The following is a 25,095-nucleotide window of genomic DNA, read 5'->3' on the forward strand; positions in this document are numbered from 1 at the left end:
CCAGGCAGTCCCCAGGAGTCGACACTGACTCAAAGGCACAAACGCACACACGATGTTTCTCTCCAGGCTCAGGCCTGGCACAAAAGCTGCCCTTTGTCTCAAGAGGTGCTTTGCATAGCCGGGGTGCCCCACTTCCAACCCCTCAAGAGAGCCTCCTGGATAGCCAAATGAGGGGCTCGGAGCCCCACAGAGCAGAGCAATGTTTGAGGTCTGCAGAAACAAGCATTCTGCTGAGACATTTGATTTATGACCTCTTCAGATAAAGAATTTGTTTGCAGAGGCTAGAATCAGCTGGCACCCAGTGGGAACCCAACAGTGCAGCTTTTAGAGTTGCTGTGGGTACAGACAGACCCCACACGCACGCAGACAACATGGCCTTTCACCTAACCAGCGAGGGTTTCATGGCCTGAAAGGAGAATGATTATCACCTGCAAAGGCCTGTAAATCTGCAGGTGTGACTGCTGATCTGACATTCCCATTAGCATGAAGCCTAGGGAAAAACCATGCCCACAGACTCAGGTTGCTGAGCTTGTCACCCGAATTTCATTTGCGGCTGGTGCTGTTTCAGCTTCATTTAAAAAATGGATGCATCTGGTATAATTAAAGGGGGAGAGGTTGTGTTATGGCTAGGCAGGATGCCAGCGGAGAGCTGCAGACCAGTGATAGAGAGACCATCAGGGAGGATATGTAAGAAAGAAGGCAGAGGTCCAGATCCTGGCACCTTGCCACCCTCTTCTGAAGGAGAGTCACCACAAAGTTTGGAAAGGGTTAGCTGAGAGAGGGCAAACCCCAAATGGTCATCTGGCATTGGCTAAACTGTCTGGTGCAGGGCTGGCAGCCGCAGCAGCTGTCAGAGTCAGAAAGGGTTTATTTATTCTTTACGCTGGTGAAGAAAGCAAATATTAAGTGGCCAGGAGTGGCCATTTCTTGCAAAGGGAAGAAACCCCTACACAGAGAAATGTCCCATTTTTGAGAAATGACAAACGTGGACTATATTTTCCTTTGTCATTCAAAATGCAAAGAACCGCCAACATGTTAAAAATTAACTTCTGGGTCCATTGTTCACAAATACCCTTCAGTGTCAGGTTCGGCCGGCACGACACTTCGGGGAAGCTTGCAGCCGCACCGCACAAACTCCGCCGGCGTTAGCTAGCCAAGGGAAAGAGGAACTGAAAGCGCCGCTAACAGTGGCCAGGGCCGGGGACCCTCGGGGGTCACAATGACCCGGGGTTCGGGGCCCCAGAATCACGAGTGGGACGAAAAGTTCGCCCGACTGGAGGAGAGGATCGAGCGGTGCCTCGACTCCATGGAGGCGATCCTCCAGACCTTGCTGCGGGGAGCGGGGCCGTCGGCGGTGAGCGATGGCGCGAGCAACAGGGGTGGCAGCCCGGCACCCCAGCTGGTACCGCCCCCGGCGCCCTGGTCGGTGGACTGACGGGCGGCTGATGCCCTGAGACTTCGAGGCATCACCGGGAAGTTCTCGGGGGATCCTGAACAGCTGCCGCACTTCCTGACGCACGTCAGGGGTTTCATGCAGAGGGATGGACACCTATTCGCTAGGGATGAAGATAGAGTATCCTACGTGGCCGAGCTGTTAGACGGCCAAGCGGCTAGCTGGGTGATCGGACTATACGACGCCAACGCGGCGGAACTGTGGAGTTTCCCGGACTTCATGCAGGCGCTCCGGGACAGGTTCGAGGACACATTGAGTGCCAAGCGGGCTGAGGACGACATCCTGCAGTTCATACAGCGGGACAAGTCGGTGTCGGAGTACGCCTTGGAGTTCCGGAGGTTAGTAGAGAAGCTCACAGACTGGCCGGAGTCCCTGAGGGTGAAGTATTTTAAGAGGGGGCTCAATCCAGAGATCCTGGAGCGGGCGCTGGGGCGGGATGACCCGTCCACAGTGAAAGATTGGATCTGGTTGGCCGGGACGGTGGAGTCGGCGTGCCGGCAGATTCAACAGAGCGCGAGGCGGCGGGACCGCCAGACGAGGGACTGGCCGAGGGAGAGACCCTCAGAGGAGAGGCGGAGCAGTCGGCGGCAGTCCACCGGGGGGCGAGAGGCAACCAAAACCCTGAACCTGTGCTTCCGGTGCAGAGGCAGAGGCCACCGGGTGGCGCAGTGCCCGACGGAACGGGAAGGAGCCCCACCACGGCCCGAGGTCGAGCCCCCGCGTCCTACTGGGAAAAGGGCAGGCGACCGACCGCGGAAGAGTGCAGTGGCGGCGGTGACCGAAAGAGGCCGAATGGGGTGGTCGACCCTGGAGACGGCGTCCTCCAGGGAGGATTCGGAGACGGCGGGAAACGAGGCGCGCTCGCACTGAACGGTGTCCCAGTGCGAGCAGGGGAACCGAGGCGCGCGGACCCAATCGGGGATGAGGACTGCCCTCCGTTCTGGGTGAGGATACACATCCGGGAGGTGAGATCCGGAGGGGAGGCACAGCTGCGGGTGCTGCTGGATTCAGGCTGCATCCACTGCTTGATGCACCCAGCTGTGGTCTCGGGACTCGGCCAACAGCTGCGGCACCTCCGGGAACCCATCGCATTCAGCCAGCTAGACAGCTCGCTGGCGGGGGGGGCCAGCTCAGTATTACACTGAGCCGGTCCAGATGACGATCGGGAGTCACCGGGAAGAACTAAGGTTCGTGGTGGTCCCAGTTGCCGACTACGCAGTGGTACTCGGCTTGGCATGGCTGCGGCGACGGAACCCACGTGTCGACTAGGCGGTGGAGGCGGTGCGATTTGGGGCCGAGGAGCCGGCGGAGTGCGAGAGCAGATGCGAACGGCCAGCGGCGATGGGCGCGACCGTGACCACAGACGGGCAAGTGGAGAATCCGAGGCACGGGGAGATGAGACAGGAGCAGACGGAGCTCGGGACCCGGGCGGCGACCACAGCAACGGCAGCGCCGGAGACCCGGAGGATTGCGGCAATCCCGAGGCATGGGAAGGCAGCAGCGACTAGCGGGACGACTGCGGAACAAGGGCCAGAGTCCGGGGAAACCACGGCGAGCGGCGGCATCCCGAGGCAATATTGAGACCTGACGGTGGCGTTCGGGGAGAAGGAGTCCAACCAGTTCCCTCCACACCGACCCAGTGACTGCGCCATTGAGCTAGAGCCAGGGGCAAAGCTGCCCAAACCAAAAATGTACTCCCTGTCAATGAAGGAGATGGGGGCCCTTCGGTAGTTCATAGACAAGAACCTAGCGCGGGGATTCATCCAACCCGCGAAGTCACCATTAGCGGCCCCGGTACTATTCCGGGAGAAGAAGGATGGCTCGCTCCGGATGTGCGTGGACTACCGGGGGCTGAACGCAATCAGTACGGAGTACAAATACCCCCTCCCCCTGATGAAGGACCTAATGTCGCACCTATCCAAGGGGAGGGTGTTCACAAAGCTGGACTTGCGTGAAGCATACTTTAGGGTTAGGACCCGCGCAAAAGATGAGTGGAAGACGGCGTTCAACACGCCGCTCGGAAGCTACCAATTTTCCGTGATGCTGTTTGGATTAAAAGGGGGCCCGGGGGTGTTTATGCAGCTAATAAACGAGGTGCTGCATGACCTACTCTACCGGGGCGTCCTGGTCTACCTGGACGACATCCTCATCTACACCGAAACCCTGGCGGAGCACGTGAGCCTGGTGCGCACGGTGCTCCAGAGACTGCTGAAGGCGCAGCTGTACGCGAAGCTATCAAAATGCGAGTTTCATCGGGAGCAGCTGGACTACCTCGGCTACCGTATATCCAGTCAGGGGATTGAGATGGACCCGGCAAAAGTGAAAGATGTCCTGGGCTGGGAAGCGCCGCGAACCCGGAGGCAACTTCAAAGCTTCTTGGGATTTGCGAACTTCTACAGGTAGTTCATCCCGAACTTCACCCAAATCGCTCTTCCCCTGACAGACTTACTAAAAACCAAGGGCAGTGGAAAGCCCCCCAAACCCAGCATGGCACTCACGTGGACTGCGGAATGCCAGGGGGCGTTTGAGGAGCTAAAACAGCGGTTCACAGTGGAGCCGATCCTGCGCCATCCCGACCCAGATCGGCGGTTTATCATCCAAGTAGACGCGTCAGATGTGGCAATGGGGGCGGTCCTGCTCCAACCCAGCCTGGAGGGGGCCATCCACCCATGCGCCTACGCCTCCCGCAAATTCACGGAGACGGAGAGAAGGTGGATGATGTGGGAGAAAGAGGCGTACGCGGTCAAGTGGGTGCTAGCCACGTGGAGGCATCTATTGGAGGGGGCAGCCGAACCATTCGAGGTGTGGATGGACCACAAGAACCTCGAGGCCCTGAAGACCCCGCATAAGCTATCCCCCAAACAGGCACATTGGTCCCAATACTTCGGGAGATTCAGTTTCACCCTAAAACACATCCCCGGGAAGTGTAACTTCCTGGCAGATGGGTTGTCTCGCATGCCCCAGCACGCCAGCCTGCGAGAGGAAATCGTGGACTCCATCATCCCTGCCAGCAGGCTGGCTGCAAAGGTGGTAACCCGGAGCCAGAACAAGGGGGAGCGGCGGGACGTGGCGCCTGAGGTAAAGCAAGGGTTTGCGGAGGCGGCGGAGCAGGACGCTTGGCTCGAGCAAAACCGAGACGTGCTAACCAGCCAAGGGGGTTTGTGGTGGCACGAAGGGAAGCTGTACGTGCCCGAAGAGTGCTGACGGGGGGTCATGGAAAGAGCCCACGACAGCCGGAACGCGGGGCATTACGGCTTCGTGAAGACGCTCCACTTAATTCGGCGGCAGTTCTGGTGGCCAATGCTCCGGAAGGACGTGGAGGCATACTCGGGGGGTTGCCCAGTGTGCGTGATGGCGAAAGGGGCTAAAGGCAAGCCTAGGGGGTTACTCCAGTCGGTAGCGGACCCCGACGGCCCATGGCAAGAGATCGCCATGGATTTCATAGTAGAGCTCCTGGAGAGTAAGGGGAAGACCACCATTTGGGTGGTCACGGACTTATTCTCCAAACAAGTGCACTTTGTAGCATGCTGGCGAGTCCCCACGGCGGAGAGGCTGGCAAGGCTGTTCGTGCAGCATGTTTACTGGCTGCACGGCGCGCCTCGACGGGTCGTCAGCGATCAGGGCGGCAACTTCATCACGCGGTTCTGGAGGGAGTTCCTGAAGCGGGTGGGGACGAAGCAAGCCCTTTCCTCCGCGGCGCACCCGCAGATGGACGGAGCCACCGAACGCCTGAACGGGGGGCTCAAGCAGTACCTGCACTGCTACGTGGGACACCAACAGGACGATTGGGTGGAGCTACTGCCGTTCGCGGAAGTAGCATACAATAACGCCGTCCACAAAAGTACCGGCTTTTCCCCATTCAAAGTAGCCACCGGGAGAGACTTCGTCCCCATGCTGGAGTTGCCTCAGCCAGCATCCCAAATCAACTCCCTGGACGCCTGGTTCGCCCAAATCGACGCCACCCGGTGGGTGGCGCACGCAGTATTGCAAAGAGCCAAAGCCGACTACAAAAAACACGCGGACCGCAAGAGACTCCCCGAGGGGCAATGGAAAGTGGGGGACCAGGTGTATTTGTCAACCAAAAACCTAAAGACACACCAGACATTGAAGAAACTCAGCCCGAGATTCGTGGGTCCGTTCCCCATCGCAGAGGTCATCAATCCAGTAACCGTCAGGCTGACGCTCCCGAAAAGCCTCGGGAAGATCCACCCGGTGTTCCACTGCAGCCTGCTAAAGCTGCACCAGCCAGGGAACGCCTGGCACAAGGCAGAGGTGGTGCCACCACCCATCATGGTCGGTGGGGAGAAGCACTTCGAGATCAACCAGATACTGGACGCCAGGAGGCACAAGGGGCAGGTCCAGCTCCTGGTGCAATGGAAACATTTTCCCAAGTCCCACAGTGAATGGGTAAGCAAAGCCCACATAAGAGCGCCGGACCTAGTGCGGGACTTTTACAACAAATACCCTGGGAAACCGAAATAAAGTCGGGGGGGGATTTATTTTCAGGGGGGCGGTATGTCAGGTTCGGCCGGCACGACGCTTCGGGGAAGCTTGCAGCCGCACTGCACGAACTCCACCGGCGTTAGCTAGCCAAGGGAAAGAGGAACTGAAAGCGCCGCTAATTAATGGGCCACCTGCGCCCAGCCAAACAGGAAAACTGCAGCAGAAGTTTTAACTTCACACTGATAACGGCACAAGCCAACAATAAACGGGGCCGCAGGCAGCGAAACAAGATCGCCATGCAACGCAGAACCCTCGGGCTTGCACATAACGAGGGGGGACCAACCCAAGCCGGACAGAACTGCCAATCAAGGACAATGGACCCTGGCCGAACCTGCCATCATGGACAATTAAGGGGGATTATTGGGGGGCCGATAATCCGCAGCGGTAACGCGATCGCGGGGCGAAAAAAGCGCGGGAAGGGGGGAATATAACGAGTGATGCAAATGTACCAAGCCAGTCCTGGCTTTGCTTGTGACTGCTACGTTACGCATGAGTAAACCTCTTTTGTGAACCACACGTGTCACGGGAGTTTCTCTGTCGAACGGGGCAAACCTTACATTCAGTACATCCAATGTTAAAGTATTTTGCTTCATTCTATGTTAGTAAATCAAATTAAATATTCTTCTCCTTTAATTGCAATCTTTAGTTCCTTCTGGTTCCCTCTAGTGTCCAACCTTCAAAGTCCCATCTATCATGTTGTTGTTGTTTTTTGGTAAGAATTCAAAACAACAGCATTTTCCCACAGGAAGGAATCTTATAATTAATTTCAAAACCTGATTTCAAATCCATCTGGACCCTTAGTCTGTTTGTAAGTTTCCAAAATTAATGTTCTAATCACCCTTTTGCTGTTTATTCCAAACAAAAAAAATTTTTTGTATTTAAAACTTCTTTCACTAAGAATTGAAAGAAACTCACCCAGTGCTCTAAAACTTGTGGTTGTGAAGGTTCCTAATAGCTAAAAAGCAGTTAGCAAGCACATTTCCCAAAGTGATTAAGAAACAAGGCTCGGCAAACCTCATGGCCATATAGGCTGCATCACAGCTGTGAGCTTAATCAGAATCCGATTAACTCACAAGTTGATCACAAAAGCCTCAGTTCCTGCAGTTTACTCATGAGAAGCAACTGTCCAGAGTACATGTGGGCGATTTCACAATCTCTCCTTTTTCTGGAAAGATTTCACTGGCCAGAATTTACCATCTGGCCACTGATCTCACCACAATGCCGTCTCCGCTCCTTCAGAGACATCTCATTCGCCATGAATCCTTTTGTGGAAGTCCCACAAAAGGGTTAAAGAAGGGGAAAGCTCCAAGGCTGAAGAGCAAAATATTAACCCTCCCGAATGTACCATGTTTTACACATTGCTGGATTCAGCTATCAGAATGAATCTTTTAAAAATAATCCCAAATTTGCCATTTCTATGAGAAAAAGCTTGTGGTGTGGAGCTGGAAGGCAAACAGCTGTGGGGCTGGTCCTGAAACGAAATCTGGCAGCAGATGGGAGCAGGCCCAGGAAGCATTTTCTGTCAAGAAAAAGTACAGTTTTGTTTCTGTATTAGCCAGTACTTCCAATACTTGAAGGAACAAAAGGAAGGTTCAATCTGAATCAGCCAGAAGACTGGAAGAACGGCAGTGGAAGAAAGCAAGTGGGAGAAAAGTTGGGCTTCTCCGCCCTTGGGGGCAGCTGCGAGGAAGCCTGCCTGACTGCCAGCTCCACAGAGCGCTTTGGAAGATGGTGCTCAAACTCCCTCCATCCCTTGCGCAAAGCCTACCTCCATCCCCTCCTTCTCCCGTGGGCAGCCACCGCTTCTGGCCAAGGACCTCTCGCTTGTTGCCAAGTGTGCTTTTAGCAACAGAAGCAGCTGATGATTCCTTTGAGCAAAGCCACACCACCAGTGACGTAATGTCCTCTTAGAGGACAGCCCTTTTCTCTGCACGGCTTCTGCACAGCCCTTTCGCCAGCACTTCCACCATTTCCTTCGCTCCTCCAAGTACAAAAAAGTGACTCATATAGAAATCCAGGCTTCTTGGTCCTGCCTGTACATTGTTGTTGTTACTGTTTGGCCATAATGCTGTTTTCATTCCCTGTGATCAGGAGAATATTTCTGATGTTGATGTTAGCCAGCCTACTCATCCTCAGCTACCTTCTGCATGAGATGCTCCTCAAGGTAAGGAGGACTGTAACTGGTGGGGAGGGGCACATGTGGCACAGGGCATGCAACATCCCATTTTTCTTCCCAATATTGTAGCCAGGAAGGGCCTGCTTCTGCTAGAGACTTTGGAACGTCTGCTTATAGGAGAAGGCCGTGTTGGACTCCATAAGTGCTTAAGATGAAAGAGAAATGTTGAGGCCTCTCTCAATTGTCAATGGTTTGTCTTCCAGTTCTGAAATCCAGTTTTCTAAAGAAAGAGTTACAGTCAGGGATAAAGCACCTGCTTTGCAAACAGAGCATCTCTGCTTTAGCTTCTGACAGCATCTTCCCTCTGAAACATGGCTGACAAGATTGAGCTGGGTGGACCTCGGAGGAGGCAACTCCCTATGCTCCTAGCTCCATACTGGACAATTTTGCCCCACACTTTTCATGGACTCTTTCCTTTAAGGCGTGTGGACCAGTTCACTCACTGGCTTCTTTTGGGCTAATCATGAACATAAGCAAGTTTGGTTGTTCAGCATCTGCCCTGTTCTTAAGAACCAGAATTTAGAAGACATGTTCCAACGATGTACTTTTTGTTGATTAAGCTGCTTTTTCGTTTTTCCATCAGTTGCTCTAAAACGGGAGTTGATTAATCCTAATCTGCTTCAGAAGGGGAGGGGTGAAAGTTGCAGCCTTTCTGGAAATGCCATAAACTGCTCCAGAAGCTCCATCCTCCGGTCTCAACTGCATGGAAGTGGGCTGGGCTGGGCTGGGCTGGGCTGGGCTGGGCTGGGCTGGGCTGGGCTGGGCTGGGTGACATTTGAAGAGAGAAAAAAGGGATTCCTGACCCCCAGCAGCCTCTTTTTCTTAGTGGTTGTTTTCATATACTCCATCTTAGAGGCTTGGCACAATCAACAGGGTTTGTGACTCACTACTGCTGACTTTCATCTTTGGCGTGCAATGGCATGATGGCAATTAGTTGTTGGCACACATTTCCAGTTAATTAACTCAGAAAAGCTGCTTTTTTTGGAGGCTGCCAGTAACAACGACAGTATTTGATGCCCAGTGTTTGCATGACAAGCCGGCACTATCAAGTCTAAGGCTGGGAGGGGGCAATCAGTCTGTGGGAGTGCTCCACCTGTAGAGGATCCCCAGCTAGTTCTTCAGCATTGCCTGGCTAAAAGGCCATGTAGCACCCAAAAGCTCAGCTCAACCTAAGATCAAAGGGAAGCTGCTGCGTTAGAGCTGGTTTCCATAGCCAAAGAGAACCATGTAGTTTAAAGACAGGTTCTCCAACCTGGTGCTCTTCAGATACTTGGAACAACCACCTCCCAAAGACCAGCACAGGGTCAGGTTGGGAAGGCTGATAGAAAGCTTAAAGCTAGAGGGCAAGGTAGAAATTCCCAGCAAGAAAGACTGAGTTGGCATCAGCTCAGCATCGAAGATTCTTCTGCTTCCACTGCCGAGGCATCTGTGGTACATTAGTCCCAGGGGTTATTTGCTGAGGCTGTGCTCACATGGGAGACCCCATTTGTGTTCTTTTGTCCTGGATATTCTCCCCTTGTCATTAATTCTTAGTGGTACTAGAATCCATAAGTGTAAAAATCAGCTAAAGAGGTCGATGTTCTCCAACCTGTAGGTCCAAAAAATAGGGTAGCTCCTGCAGAGGTTGGATGCCTCCAACCAGGAAAGACAAAGGGTTGGGGTGGCAGTCATATTCAAGAAGGACATTCATTTAACTGAGACAAAATTTACCATTTTTGATGAGAAATGATGGACAGAGTTCCTGCATGGACATTCTGGATGGAAAAATTGGTCCTCTAAAAATCCAGAACTGCTATAAGGCAAGTTGAGATGAAAATAATGATTTAGGGTAAAGATATTTGATAAACGATCCAGTGATTTGAAAACGTAGAATGCTTACTAGTTGAGTCAAGACTGAATCCACAAGGCAAATCCTAGACAGTGGAGTTTGTTGTTGAGATTTAACACACCAGAAAAATTATGCCTCTTCTCTTACGCAAGAACATTGCCTTGGAAAAGGACAAATATAGATAAAAGGAAAATATTTCCTTTTTTGGTAGGACTTGTGTAGTAAACAATAAATTACCCTCTGTTTTGTACAAGGCTACAATCCATGGGAAAAGGGTAGTTTAGCTTACTCTTAAATTGTTTGCATTTTCCTTTCCAAAGTTGGAGAAGAAGCTCTCAGCCTCTTCCTGTTGGCCTCCAGCCTTGGGAGGTTGGAAATCCTCAGCTTTTTACAAGATCTTACTTGATGAAGAGTTCTGGAGAACTTGTCAGCTTCCACAATTTTTGTACCACTTTTGTTAATCCTAATAAAGAACTATGGATTTGAGACCTGATGCTGAAGAGAAAAAGTTGGGATTAGTCAAGGACCATAATGGCAAATGAATCTGCTGGGTTTAAATTCCCCCCACCGCATCAAAACTATCCTAACCTTGGCGTAGATTTACAACATCTCTTTATTCTCTCCAGGGACAGGAAACAGAGCAGCAGCTCTCTTTCTTCTTCGCTTCCATTCTGTGGGTGGGAGCCCAACAGGTTCCTGGCGACTGAGCATTCTGTGGCAAGAGGATTGCTATACTTGCCTGATTTGGGGAGATCTGTGTGGCTTGCTTTTCTCATTTCTCTTTTCTTGTTGTATTTTCAAGACTATTGCCCTCAGTGGCCCCCAGGGAAGTTCCACCAGACAGTCAGGAAAAGCTTATGATCAAGACTTCTGCCTTAAGTTAATGGAAGACAGATTTTGTGAGAAAGGCCAGACAGATCCATGCAGGACTAATGTGCAGAAGAAAAAGGAGGAGGAAGTAAATAACATCCTTGCCAGATTAGACCAGCAGATGCCCAGTGTTACTTTTACTGATATAAAATCCACTACAAGTGCCAAGAACAGCAAGGCCACTCTGTTGAACCGAAAGGACTCCTACTGTGTGGGGGAGCACTTGCTGGTTCAGCTGGATTTGTACGACTACTTGGGGAAGAAGAAGGAGTATGGTGGAGACTTCTTAAGAGCAAGGATCTTCTCACAAAATCTCAAGGCTGGAGCTTCTGGACACATCAAGGACTACAGGAATGGAACCTACCTGGTGAATTTCACCTTATTTTGGGAGGGTAAAGTCAGAGTTTCTGTCTTACTCATACATCCCAGTGAAGCGGTTTCTGCCCTGTGGGCTGCAAGAAAGAAAGGCTATGACAAAATAGCATTCGTAGGCAGATTTTTGAATGGAACTTCAGATGTTTCCACTGAATGTGGTTTCCGCATATCCACAAACTCAGAACTTTGTGAATATGGAGATGAACAAGACCAAGAAGCCTTCTATTGCGTGAAACCAAAGAACTTGCCTTGTGAAGCTTTTGTTCGTCTGATGACTAACAACAAGCCAGTATCCTACCTCACAGTCCAGGAACAGAGCCTTTTGACCAGGTACTTTTTCCCTATTTCTTAGCAGATCTGTAAGTTATTTCATGCACATTGGACAGAATTATCCCTTTGTTAGTCTAACTGAGCCATCTGAGCATCACTGATGTAAATATTCAAATTGTGCAAATTCCTTGCAAAAGCTATGACATTGAGACCAATATTCCTATATTGAAGTCCAAAATTGTATCGGGTGAAATGAACTAGTTGGTATTCTTTAGTCTTACCTTGAGGGTGTGGGGGGGGACAGTGTTACGTCTCAACCTGAAAGCGTTGTGCGCTTCCCTCAAGAAATGCAGGACAGCAGCAGAAGAAAGTATAACTGTGTGAACAAAAGCTCCGGTTTTAAATTAGGGAAGGTCTATCGGAGCTCTATGCTCGTATGTTCTGACATCTGTTGGTTGTCTCACCCAACTGTGATGGCAACCAGAAGTCTTGCTTTATGGCCCTGTTTTAACAATGTTCTTGTTTGTTGTTGTTCAGGCAATAAGCTATTTCTGGACTCGGGAGATTAGATCAAACAGCCATAAGGAAAATTATCAGGAAGTGCAATTATACTGTTTGTCCTGTGGGTGAATATTACTTTAACAGTCAAGATATTGACTGTTATTTAAGGTATTCCTCATAAATCAATAGAGGCAACTGAAAAGTCTCTTTCATGTATTTTTCCCCTTTTCCACTGAATTTTGTATTACAATCAAGCTTAAATTAAAACATAGACATAGATACACTCCATAGTCAATCAATATAGGAAAGATCTGTCTACTAAAATGAAGTGTAAAACAAAATAAGTCGAAACAAAATAGCATATACTATAACTTTCTGCATAACCTTCTCTTACAGCTTTAATTAATTCTTACATCCTACAACTACATCTTCAGTTCTATTTATTTCATTTTTACATATGTACTCTTCACCAGATTTTCAGCAAGATCGTTATTAAATTATGTCTTGAGGCACTAGCAGTTAGTGGATACACAGAAAGCAACATATTCCTAACAATTTAGCATTTTCTTTGTCCCTGCACTATATTTATTTATATGTTATATGCATTTTATTTATTTGTTAGATTCATATCCAGACTTTCCACCAGGAGCTCAGCATGTTTACATACTATTCCTCCTTCCATTTATAGTTATCAAAACACTCCATCAAGCAGGTTGGGCTGAGAGAGGGCCATGGCCCCAAATCACCCCATGAACGTCTGTAGCTGAACCTGGGCCTTGCGTCACCTTCACCACTACACCCACGGGCTTACTTTTCCTAAAACGTGAGTGGGTTCTAGGGAGATTCTCACTGTTTATTTCATAATTGCTTTTACAATATGCTGGCCAAAACACTGTATACCTTGACTGTAAACCAGCTTTATTCAACAAGGTGCCTCCTAAGACATTGGGACTACAACCCCCACAATGCCCAGCCAACATAAACTGCTTCCACGTAAAGTGCCCCACATGCCCTTTTGACCTGGCCGAGATCAGCCTCTCTTCTCAGATTCTTCTAGTCCACATCAAGCAGGTCCTGAAGAGCATCACTATAGCACTAAGGCCTCAGTGCCATCTTCCCAGGCAACCAGGGTCCCAGCCAGCCTCCTCCTTTCTGCCCACAAGGGGGAGCGATGGCATCACCTTCTGAAGGATGGGCATTGCTTTCTTTCCATAATTGCCATCAGGAGCAATAGCTATGCAGTGAGCAACAGAATGAATGTTTTGCCCCATTACACCGGAATAGTTAGAAGAAAGCATTTCCTGGAACTCCTTGAAAATGTGGAATGAGTCAAGAATTCCCGCTTGGTTGTATCATTTCAACAGCTTTCCCATCATTATCTGAATCTACCTGTCAGTGACCTGCAGCGAAGAAGACCTGATAGTTCATCTTCTCCATGAACTATTTGGGTGTCTTTGCAGCTCTGGCAGGCACATCATTAGGTGAATGTATCTGAAGACTGACAGCAGGCAAACCAAAGAAGGAGGAGGAAAAAAAACAGCCAAAAACAACCCTGTGGATTTTTCTCCTATTTGCTAAAGCTAGCTGCAGGTATATTTGTTCAATCAGGTAAAGAGAGTCTCATTCAATATTCACTTGAACACCTGTCCCTGTTGTCTCACCTTCCCCAGAGCAAGCAGCAATCAGTTCGCACCTTCCAAATTAATCAGTTAAAGAAAGATGCTGTCCTGCCAACAGCAAAATTTCCAAATGTTCTGTTTGAACTGCAAGAATCACACCGTATAAATACTGTATTTCCTTGCAGTAAAGACGTTCTTGAGATGTTTCAAATGAAGACCGCAGTTTAGAGTGTGTGGGCGAGAATTAATCAGTTGCAATGAGTTTTAAATGTTCAATCAATCGAGTTATATTTAGTTCTTTTGTGGGGGGAGGTGGGACGATAAGGGCCTTTCTGCCTAGAGACTTGAAATGATCCAACTGACTTTAGCAGTGTAATCCATCATTTTTTAATCGTTATCATATCATTTTAAAAGTCTCAAGGATGGTATTGAGAATGAGATATTAGCAATTTTGTCGGCAGTTTTAAGGCAATGTTATTAAATAAAGAGTTGCTGGGCCCTTTTATTCATCCTGATCCTGCCAATAAAACAGATCTGAGTGGCAGATTTTCACAGTAAGTGGATCAACCCAGATTTTGCAAGGCAGAGGCACAGAACCTGAGGCCCAGAACTCGGGTGCAACTCCCAAGTATGCCAAAAGTTATGATCAAATTGTAATTATTAGAGTGAAAGGCAGAAGAAGGAAAGTTTAAATGCATGACTGGAGAGATTTAATTAGATATAAATGTAAGCAAAATTAAAATATTTTTTTTCCTGACCCACGGTGCAGCCCATTGCAGATTTTCATCCTCAGCGAGACTTCTTATCAGCCCCATCTCTTTATTGGCCAAGACAGTCATTTTGTGCATGATCAGTGCTGCTTTCCCTGTTTTTAAGGGACAAGATTGGAGTAGAAATCCCTCAGAGGTTTGGAGAAATCCAGGTCTTATCTTGCAATAGTAAGTTGTCTCTATTTTTTTTTAACATTACAAGTTGATTTCATGTTGCCATTTGATACTGTTTGCGTACATCAGCAATAGTATTTCTTCATCAGGTTTGCTGGAAATGCATATAGCTATTTTTTTTTCAAGCCCATTGTGTTTGTTTCCTCCCTTCCTCCCTTCCTTCCTCCCTCCCTTCTCTTTCTTCTTTTTTCTATAATCAATGTACCATATTCAATCTCTGACATGGAGGGACTTGGAGAAATTCCTGACTGGAAGATTTATAATAAGCCAAGAGAGAGAGATCCAGCTGAACCATGAGCTTATGGTGTTCATTCATTTAACCATGGTGTATAATGCTTCTCATATTGATAGTTATCTCCAAGGGCTGACACCAGATCAGAAGGCTAGACAAAATATTCATTAACTTTATGGAATAATGAAATAAGTTACACTTTCTTTTACTTTAAGTGCTCTTTTTAATGATAACTTTCTAATCCATCTTGTCTGCAAAATACTTTGTGATTGAAGTATTTCCCCTGTTCTTCTCTTGGACCTGAAGAACTGTGCCACAAGCTCTTCCTTTCCCCAACTTGTGGATTTTTGTTTCCCTCTTAAAATTGAAAAGGTAAAGAAGGAGTGATATTTCAGGGTGGCAGAGGAACTTGTTCAGGTAACATGTTGATGCAAAAATGTTCCTAACTCAATTTCCAGACCTAGACCCAAGTATCAGCTGTTATTTCAATAACATTCCCAAATAGTATATGTTGTATACTGGGAAAATAATACATCAAAATGTGTATATTAGTGGGATAACACATAAAAACACATCATGTCTTTGAATCCTGGCTAAAATTCTGTTCCAAGATCCACTTTTTTTGCACACTACAGAAGACATTATAGGGCCTGTAGTATTTGATCTGTATAGTCCAATCATCTTTGTGGAAGGATAGGCAGGCTATTATGCCCAAAGAGTCTAAATTTAATTGACACTTCACACTGTTAAAACTTTTACCAATCTGGGAATGAAATATTGAATAACTTACTTTGAGTTGTAAACTTCCCCCTAACCAAGACAGTTTCAAGAATCTTACATATTCCAAAAATACAGTCAGGGTTAGAGTTAACTCTTTGGCTGTAATTAAATCTATGTTTAATCTCTTTGCCCTTGTCTCTGTTACTCACTATACATCCAATTTTAGATTATAAGCTCTAGATTGTAAGAGCAAAAATCATCTACTTTGTAGAGTGTCAGACACATTTATTCTACATACACCTAAAATTCTGAGATAAAACATATTGAGATCCACCAGTCCAACAACTGGGATAGGAACGAAAAAGGTAAAGAGCTGCTATTCCACAACCAGGGCATTGAACTCTGGCCTGAAATGGTTTAACTTTCCCCCAAGAGAATCGAGGCATGAGGAGTTTGGCTCTCTCCCCCACATTCACCTGCAAATATTCCTCATTTGTTTTTGTTAGGAAGTGCCAGGATGGCGAGAGAAAAATGCAGAATTGGGATGGGCTCGCCCATCCCCAGCGGCTACGCCTTGCACAATGCTTGGTACCCACAATTTTGCTCCGTGTCCAATTTTAGCACTCTGGATAAAATCCATGCATGCCTGAAGAGGAAAATGATTTACCTCATGGGGGACTCAACATTACGACAGTGGATTTATTCTCTTACTGAGAAGGTGGCAAGTATGTTTGTGAGAGACGTGAGTTGGTCTGCAGTGTGCTCGAGAGCTTCTGCCCCTCTCTCCCTTGCCTTGACATCGCTCCCCCTGGAATCCTGTTTTCTTGGCTCCATCTCCTGATCTTCTGCCTTTCCTGGTAGCTTCCATTCACCCATTCTTTTGTTTTGGGGCTTATGATAAAATAAGGAGCATCCAACTGAATGGGGTGACCCTTGATCGAAAGAGTGACAGCTTAGCTGAGGCCTTCGATATCCTAGGCAAAGACGTGCCTAGTCTGTGTGTGAAAAGAAGCTAAATGTGAAGCTTGAATGAACCAGTTCAGCTAAAGATGTCCATGCTTTTTTCCCCCTTATAATTTAATGCGGTGGCACCATCTCTTCAATATCAGCTATTATGCGCCTGTGGCTTTCTTTTTTGTTTGCTCTTCATTGGGCACAGGATGAAAAAGCGATCTTCCTTTTCACAGCAAGCAATGCAGCTGCTCTTAAATGCCCCTTGCTTAGTTTGTAAAGTGTTTGGAGGGGATGATTCTTCTTTGAAATCACTCTAGCTTGCAAACGGCCTTCTTTCACATGGCCAGTTCAAGCCCTTAACGGAGCTCCAGTTGCTGGACAGCTCCAGGCCTAGGCCCGAGCGAGTCACTTGAAGTTTTGAAGTAGGGCTGCAGCTCAGTTTGGTTGGGGAGCTCCTTCACTACAGGGAGAAGCCTCCTATGCTTGAAATTCTGTCTTGCTGGAGCAACCCCTGACAAATTGAGAGGACTGTTGTTTGGGACATGAAATCCTTCATCTTGGAGGAAAATGGCTAGAGAAGCCTCTGGAAAGAGGGTCAGTGTTGAAGGGTCACATCATGAAAGGCCATGCCATTATCCCCCAGACGTGGGCAGTCTGACTCTTGGAGTTGTGATACATCCATCAGGGGCAGAAAGGAATCCACAAGGGCATGGGAGCAGCAGAGGCATCTTCCAGTCTGTCCTGAGGGCATGAACAAAATGACGAAGGCTTCTGAACAACTTCCCCCAACTGGCAAAAGGTTTTTCATAATGCTAGGATTTTCCTGTTTTTTTCCTAAGATTGGAGGCCAGCCAGACTTGGGTAAGAGTTCCCTCCACCCTCATTAGCCAGTTTTGGGTGTCACCTGAGGTAATCTCAGCTTGCCTCAGGCTTTGGCTGCATCTCCTTAGAAAGTTGGGTCGTTGTTGTTGTTGTTGTTGTGATATACAATCCTGGGCAGCTGGTGGACAGGCCCCTTTCTTCACTTTCCTTAAGACCTCACCTCTGTAGACCAGGAATGGACCCTAATGAAATATAAAATATGGTGCAACTGGATAAGGTCCTGTAGACGAGCTCTTAGCATGGGGCAAAGGGAGAGCTCTCCACAGTAGGAACAGCTCCTGTAATCAGCAGGGTTATGGGAGGGACAGGATAGGAACCAAACAACGAAGTTCCAGCTATGGCCCCCAATGGTGACTATGCATGGCCAGCTCCATCTTCCAAGTTAGGGTGACTCGAGAAGTCAGCCATATCCTCTTCCGGGCCTTCTGTATACTTACCCCCTTTGATAATTTCATGAATGCAATTAGTTGTGGCCAGATGTTAACCCAAGGATTGTAACCTGCAACCTTGCTGCCAGTCAGGAGAGGCCACATCCTTCCTGGGGTTAAACTGCAGAATCCATGCTCCTGTTACTGAGAGAACCCTCCAATTTGTCCTTAAGCAACAGTTGATCCCATCCGGCAGTGCTCCTGAGCCACTGCCATAGTAATGCTGAACGCCCGCCAGCCCCCAGCCCCTTGTTCAGTTCCCCTTTGCTTAGGCCCTGGATTCCTTTCAAACACGCTGTTCCTTTATTCTTTGCTAGCACTAAAGTTTTTTGATTACCATGGCGCTGGCGTGTTCAAGACACACGTGGCTATGGATTTGGAGAGAAACACTTTCATCCAGTGGAAAAAGCACGGGCACCCCTTCGTGTCAAAGAAACTCTTCTCCGTAAAAGACAGCAGCTACATTAGCAGTGAAATCGCCAGAGTAGCTGGGGATGAAGACACAGCCATTGTCATCACTCTGGGGCAGCACTTCCGGCCTTTCCCCATGCATATTTTTGTAAGACAACTACTAGATGTTCGCAGGGCTATCCGCCACCTGCTTCTAAGAAGCCCAGGAACACGTGTCGTCATCAGAGCAGAAAACATCCGAGAACTGGACATAGAGAGTGAACGCTTTGGCGATATCAACGGCTTCCCCCAGAATCTCATCATAAGAGACATCTTTCAGGGCCTTGACGTTGGTTTTATTGATGCTTGGGATATGAGTATTGCCTATGCTGTTAACAACGTCCACCCACCAAAACATGTGGTCTGGAATCAAATCATTATGTTTTTAACATACATCTGTTAGATTATGCACGTGTGCGCACACACACACACACACCTTTTAAACGTTGGTGGCAATTCAACTCCAGTTCATAAAGTGGAAGGAAGGAAGGAAGGAAGGAAGGAAGGAAGGAAGGAAGGAAGGAAGGGAGGGAGGGAGGGAGGGAGGGAGGAAGGAAGGAAGGAAGGAAGGAAGGAAGGAAGGAAGGAAGGAAGGAAGGAGAAAAGAAGGGAGGGAGGAAGGAAGGAAGAGGGAGGGAGGGAAGATAGAAGAAGAGAAGAGAAGAGAAGAGAAGAGAAGAGAAGAGAAGAGAAGAGAAGAGAAGAGAAGAGAAGAAGAGGAGAGAAGAGAAGAGAAGAGAAGAGAAGAGAAGAGAAGAGAAGAGAAGAGAAGAGAAGAGAAGAGAAGAGAAGAGAAGAAGAGGAGAGAAGAGAAGAGAAGAGAAGAGAAGAGAAGAGAAGAGAAGAGAAGAGAAGAGAAGAGAAGAGAAGAGAAGAGAAGAGAAGAGAAGAGAAGAGAAGAGAAGAGAAGGAGGGAGGAAGGAAAGGAAGGGAAGGAAGGAAGGAAGGAAGGAAGGAAGGAAGGAAGGAAGGAAGGAAGGAAGGAAGGAAGGAAGGAAGGAAGGAAGGAAGGAGAAAAGAAAGAAAGGGAGGGAGGGAGGGAGGAAAGAAAAAAGAAAAGAGAGAGAGAGGGAGGGAGGGAAGGAGGAAAAGAAAAAAGAGGAAGGAAGGAAGGAAGGAAGGAAGGAAGGAAGGAAGGAAGGAAGGAAGGAAGGAAGGAAGGAAGGAAGGAGAAAAGAAAGAAAGGGAGGGAGGAAAGAAAAAAGAAAAGAGAGAGAGGGAGGGAGGGAAGGAGGAAAAGAAAAGACAAAAGAGGAAGGAAGGAAGGGAGGGAGGGAGGGAGGGAGGGAGGGACCTTTGTTGGAACAGCAATAGGTGCCTTTGGTCTCTGTCCTTTTTTGATATCTGACAGCTCCGAGAAGGTATGGGAGTGGAAATATCAGTCTAAAAACAAACATAGCATCGATGGATGGAGAACTACCTTATTCTTCCTTCATCCCTTACATCTTTTTTCCCTACACAATACATTCTGGAGAGACATGGGCTGGGAGTGATAAGGTTTAAGCTGATGTGTTAGAGCCTCCTTCCAGGTTGACACTGACACTTATTTTGTCTCATATGAAAAAGCAGGGCTTGAGGGTCCACTCTCACAAGCCCTCATGCACACAACCCCCCCCCTTGATTATTTCATCAATGCAATTAATCAAGTTGTGGTCAAATTTTAATCAAAGGATTGAGACCCAACAACCTTCTTGCCAAGTCTGTTCCACACTCTAGATTACACGTCCTTGTGCTCTCCCAACTAGACTGACCAAAGTGGGTTGAGTGTGCAACCAATTTGCCCTCTGAAACCTTGTTTTCCTCTAGCTTTGTAGGAAACCAGTTGAGTTTCTGCAGCTTCCTCCTGTCTAACCATATAGCATAAAGAAACCTGTTGGAAGCCTCTTTAAATTTGCTTCCACCTCTTTAAAACACTGGTGACTCAGTGCAGCATCTCACAGGACATTATTCATAAAAGTTCCCTCGCCTCTTAGGGCTGATTATCTAAAATCAAATTGAAGCCATTTTCATGATTTTCTTCATGCTCCAATCTACATCAGCACCGAGGTCGAGGATGTGGCCCTGGAATTCCATTTGCACTGTGACTTCTCTAGGATCCCTCTTTAATAAATGCTGCAAAAACACTTTATTGATTAAGCTGGGGTATACATACGTGTGTGTGTGTGAGGGAGATGCGAGTTGGCTTCTGTAATCCGCTTCTTCTAAAACAACGCCTGTATGAATGTTTTTTGACATCAGCAAGAGATCAACAAGTCAACTTCTCTCCTGCCATCAAAACAGCCATTGTTGAACAACGGAGCTTTTGAGGGAGCCCAGAGCACGCACTACAATTTAGCCAAAGGCTCAGTTCTGCTATTGTAGTCAGAACCGACATAATGGGTATCCTGCTTCCACTTTATGTGGAAAGTGGCCTACCGATGCAAGAGCACTGGAATTCTCCTCAGCATTTCACCGTGGCTGGTCTGTGCAATTGCCCTACGTCTGAGGCTTGGTTTAACTGTCGGTCCTGTTCTTTGCATCTTACTTCTCAACGACTTTGCTGCCTACACCTTTCTCTCTTTGTATATGTTCACAGGGATGGATCTATATATGACAACTTAAGATCAATCTATTCCACAAAAGTAGTGATATATTTTTGTAAAGGATTGGCTATAATTAAAAATAAAATTATTGTTGGCCTTTGTGTTTGGTGTCCTTACTGCGAGAAATGAATCTAGTTTTCCTTTGGAAATGGCATGTTTTATTTTTCTGCATTCTAGGTATCTAGATGGTCTATAACTTACAAGCCATGTGTAGGGCCAGCCCTAATTCAGTGAATGCAAAAACCATATATATAGACTCAGGTTTTGTTGCATACTTCCAGTAGGCCTTTCGTAAATGTTGGTGTAAAAACATGCCGAATTAAATATGCAAAAAACCCCACTATTGGGAGAGGATGCGGCTTTTGGGGGCTGTCTCGAAAAATGACAGCTGATTTGTGGATTTGTGACAACAGTGTGGATTCAGCCAGTTGACGTGAGATATTCATCAGGACCTTCACATGCCTGTCTCCTTCCCTAATCCCAGCAACGCACTCCAGCTGGAAGGCTGCAGGAACTGAGCTGCACAAGAGTTATTCTTGAAAAGATTCTGTGCTGTCACCCTGTTAATGCACTGACCAGGGATGTATCAAGGAAGAAAGTGACTTCTGCTCATTTGCCAGGTACCTCTGCCACGGTGGATCTCCTTCCACTTTAATTCTTGGACACTTGGCCACCGTTAGCAGTGCTGTCCTCTGGCATCTTTGGTGAAGCAGCTCTGGATGTGAAAATACAAATGAGCTAGAGACCGAGAAAGGATTGCTGTAGATGAGAAAAGTAAAGCTATTGGGGGTCATTTTCTGCACAAACCAGAGGAAGGCAACTCCCCAGCTGCAGGCTTAGCCTTGGGCCCCACATCCTCCTCCTCCCAGAGCTTCCTGCAAGGACTCAGGGGCGGCTGCCGTGAAGAAGAGAGACCGGCCGGCTTGCGGCCACATGCAGCCAGAGCACAGAGCAGCCGGAAAGGCACACCTCTGGCACGACGACGTTCCAGCCACTACCTTCCGGGGCTGACTGGCTGCATTTGGACATGGACAGAATTAAGCCATCTTCTCCGTCTGCACAATACACTGAACTGTACACAAACAAAATGGGCAGTTTTCTTACACTAAACCAACACGCTGACCTAGGTTAACGCTAACCGCATTTATCAGATTTGTAACTGACATAGTTAAGGGTGTTGTGGGAACACAGCTTCTGAGTCTATGCGGCCGCCTGGTCTCTTGCTCGCTGCTATGCCTTCTCCTATTTCTGTTTCTTCTTCACCTGGGTGGATACCAGACAAATCAAGAGAAGGGAGGAAGGAGGAGAAGCAAAGAGAGGTTGTAAGCATGGATGGAGGAATGGTGATGGAAGCAACTCACCTGCTGCTGCTGCTGCTGCTGCTGCTGGTGCTGCCGTTACGGGCTTCGTGTCCCACCCCACAACTGTTCCTAGTGAGAGAAGGAAAAACAAGTGGAAGGAAGGACCTCTTGCGAGAAAGCTGCCACATCAAGCCAGCGAGTGACACCCGTTGTCTTCTGCCCTGGAAGGAACTGGCGTGCAGCGCTACGGCTCCTTCCTCTGGTTTTGCCAGGTTCCTCTGGCAACCTGGGAAGAAAGACATACTGGGAGGAACCGTCTCCCTTTGCAGTGGGGTGAAAATGAGGAAAAGGGGGAGGTCTAGAAGGAGACAGAATCGAGGCCAAGAGATTTCCAGGAAAGGCTTTCAGGAACATAGGTTTGTTTGTGCTTGTTTGAAAAAGGAAGCATCGTTTTCTGAAACAGAATACAGAAACAAGGTTTCCCAGAGCCTGGCTTGGATCTGGAGAACTATGGCAGGGCACGGTAGAGACGGGGCGAGGAGGAGGTCTAGGGCTGAACATTTAAAGCCGGGTGGCTGCACAACTGAAAGAATATTTGAAAGTGGATGTTGATTTTAAAAATGAGAGACAGGAGGCCTTTAGGAACAAAAGCTAAGGGAGTAAGATCCTTTGCAGCAGCAACACAGGTTAGCTTCTTTCAGGGATCACAGCTGCACATTCGAAGTAGCTGCTGAGTTTTTATCTCACTTCAAGTTAATCTTGCGCGCTCAGCTTTTTTGGGTCAAATGTCAAAACACGTTTAAATGTTATGCTAAGGAACAACTCGTACTGAACAAAAGCAGCTTGTCCAGACTGATCTGGGAAAGCAGAATTTCATAGAAACCTGCCTTCCTATCATTAGGAGTAGACTCCAAGGACAGCGTTGTCCTCTCTCTGTTTCCTTCGAAAGTCACTGGGGTACAACCTGAGGCCACGAATCAGTTTAACGAAGCACTATGGATAAGATATATCATAAAATATATATTTTATGAAGCACATGCAAGGGTGGCTGTGACTTTTTTTTTACACGTAGTCGTTTCCTTGGCTCCTTACGGGGTTCCCTGCCAGTCGTGCGTTCCGCATCACTCCTGTCCAGCCCCTCTCGGTTGCAACAGTCGGACTCCCATTTGTCGCTTTGTTTTCTTCCACCAGGAAGAAAGTCGACATCGAGCAAGAAATGTGTGGTTGGGATGGATTCTCCGCTGCCCAGTGGCTTCATCTGGCAGAACCAGTGGTACCCTGTCTTCTGCAGTTTGGCCAGTTTCGGGACCTTGGATCAAATTTACACGTGCTTAAGAAGAAAGCTGATTTACTTCTTGGGAGACTCAACAGTGCGGCAGTGGATAGAGCATCTCACAAACACAGTGAGCAGTAGGTTTGCCTTGAGGCCACAAAGCCCCGCCGTCCTGCTTCCGGCCGGGGTTGCTCCGTTGTGCAGCTCCTGCGCAAAATTTAGTGTCTTTCCTCAGGGTACTTCCTATCAGCAGCCAAACAGTCCTAAAACATTGTTCTCCCTTCAAACTTTCCCTGAGTTGTATGTAACCAGAAGCTCTGTGCTTTCTGAGCACAATCCCAACTACTTGGGCTGATGTGAGGGAGAAAAACGGCTCCATGTCTGAAACGGGTGATTTGCAACTTGCGCTAAGGGTAGCAGCAATTGCAAAAACCCCGTTGCTGGCATTATATCCTGGCTCCCTGCGGGTCTAATTTCAATATTGTACAAGTACGTAACACGCTGAGAGGTAAAAATTAAGAACTGAATTTTCTAAGAATCACAGCTTTTAAAAACTTATTTTCAAACAATTGAAAATCTGTCTGTAATCTTAAATTTTATGTTAGTTATTTTCTCTGGCATTGTATTAATCCTTTGCTTTGCTTTTCTTGTTAGCCCTAAAGTATTTTGACACCCATGGAACTGGGAATCTCCAGAATTTGCTTGCCGTGGACATAGCAAGAAACGTTCAGGTCAGCTGGAAGAAACATGGCCACCCCATCATCACTGTTCATGAATATACGGTGAAAGATCACAGCTACATGGCTCGGGAGATTGACAGCGTGGCAGGAGACAGTGACACAGTGATCGTTGTTTCCTTGGGCCAGCATTTCCGCCCATTTCCTATTGAGCTCTTCATTCGAAGGGCAATTAATGTGCGGGAAGCCATCCAGCGCCTTCTCTGGAGAAGCCCAGATACGAAGGTCATCATCAAGGCAGAGAACATCCGGGAGATGCATACGGATCCAGAACGGTTCAGTAACTTCCATGGCTATGCCCAGTATCTTGCCGCAAGAGACATTTTCCAGGATCTCAAAATCGGCATTGTTGATGCCTGGGACATGACAACTGCTTATGAGACCAGGGATGTTCACCCACCATCTTATGTGGTAGGGAATCAAATTAATATGTTCTTAACTTTTATCTGTTAAAGAGGTTCCGCAAACAGGGTTTGAAAACACAGTGAGATGAAACGGATGATTTTCATCCGAAATCTTCATATGTGAGTGTCTTGGGAGCTTCAGCTGAGGCCCCGCTCCAAATAACTGTGTAACTAGATCTCTACATCCAAGAAGATACATGTTTCTCCAGCAGAAGTGTTTTTCCCTCCCATCGCAGGCTACAAGCCAACTCTAAACCAGAGGAGATTTCTATAGCAGTTTCTAAGAGGATGGAGCTATTGTCAAGGGGAACTGGGGTACCTTGTCCACATCTTTGGCATTCCTAAAAGACTACACCAGATTGCCTACAGCAAGATGACCAAATATTTTTAAGATTCAGCATCATGCTGGACAGCGAAGCATGCATTACATTTAGGAGGCAAACTGTACTGTCTTGCCAGAGATTATTCAGATGACCTTACAATCCACAGTCCATCTGTCTCCACATGCCTCTTCTAAAACAGGATTAGAGTCTAAATCTGCCTCATCAAGTAGTTGTTACAATAAAGATGGTAAAAGGCAATGTCAACGAGAT

The 25,095-nt window shown here is 47.7% G+C and overlaps 2 protein-coding genes across 3 annotated transcripts; both read left to right on the forward strand.

The window, feature by feature from the left end:
* Nucleotides 1-7,879: 7,879 nt before the first annotated feature.
* LOC103049512 (NXPE family member 2) lies at nt 7,880-18,721 on the forward strand. 2 transcript variants are annotated; one of them, XM_007438657.3, is made up of 5 exons: nt 7,880-8,120; nt 10,763-11,535; nt 14,472-14,533; nt 15,998-16,216; nt 18,073-18,721. In XM_007438657.3, the coding sequence occupies exons 1-5, from the start codon at nt 8,022-8,024 to the stop codon at nt 18,606-18,608; spliced, it is 1,689 nt and encodes a 562-aa protein (XP_007438719.2). In that variant the 5' UTR covers nt 7,880-8,021; the 3' UTR covers nt 18,609-18,721. The 2 variants fall into 2 exon arrangements, with proteins under 2 accessions (XP_007438719.2, XP_025029241.1); XM_025173473.2 differs by lacking the exon at nt 15,998-16,216.
* Nucleotides 11,403-25,090, forward strand: LOC148216179 (NXPE family member 1-like). Its single transcript, XM_088138904.1, has 3 exons — nt 11,403-11,535; nt 23,280-23,498; nt 24,016-25,090. Exons 2-3 carry the CDS (start codon nt 23,318-23,320, stop codon nt 24,549-24,551), a joined length of 717 nt encoding a protein of 238 aa, XP_087995030.1. The 5' UTR covers nt 11,403-11,535; nt 23,280-23,317; the 3' UTR covers nt 24,552-25,090.
* The last annotated feature ends 5 nt before the right edge of the window (nt 25,091-25,095 follow it).

This window comes from Python bivittatus, unplaced genomic scaffold, assembly GCF_059951505.1.
Source record: "Python bivittatus isolate LINGU-HERP-01145 unplaced genomic scaffold, Pbiv_v1 ctg000320_np1212, whole genome shotgun sequence".
Taxonomy (NCBI): domain Eukaryota; kingdom Metazoa; phylum Chordata; class Lepidosauria; order Squamata; family Pythonidae; genus Python; species Python bivittatus.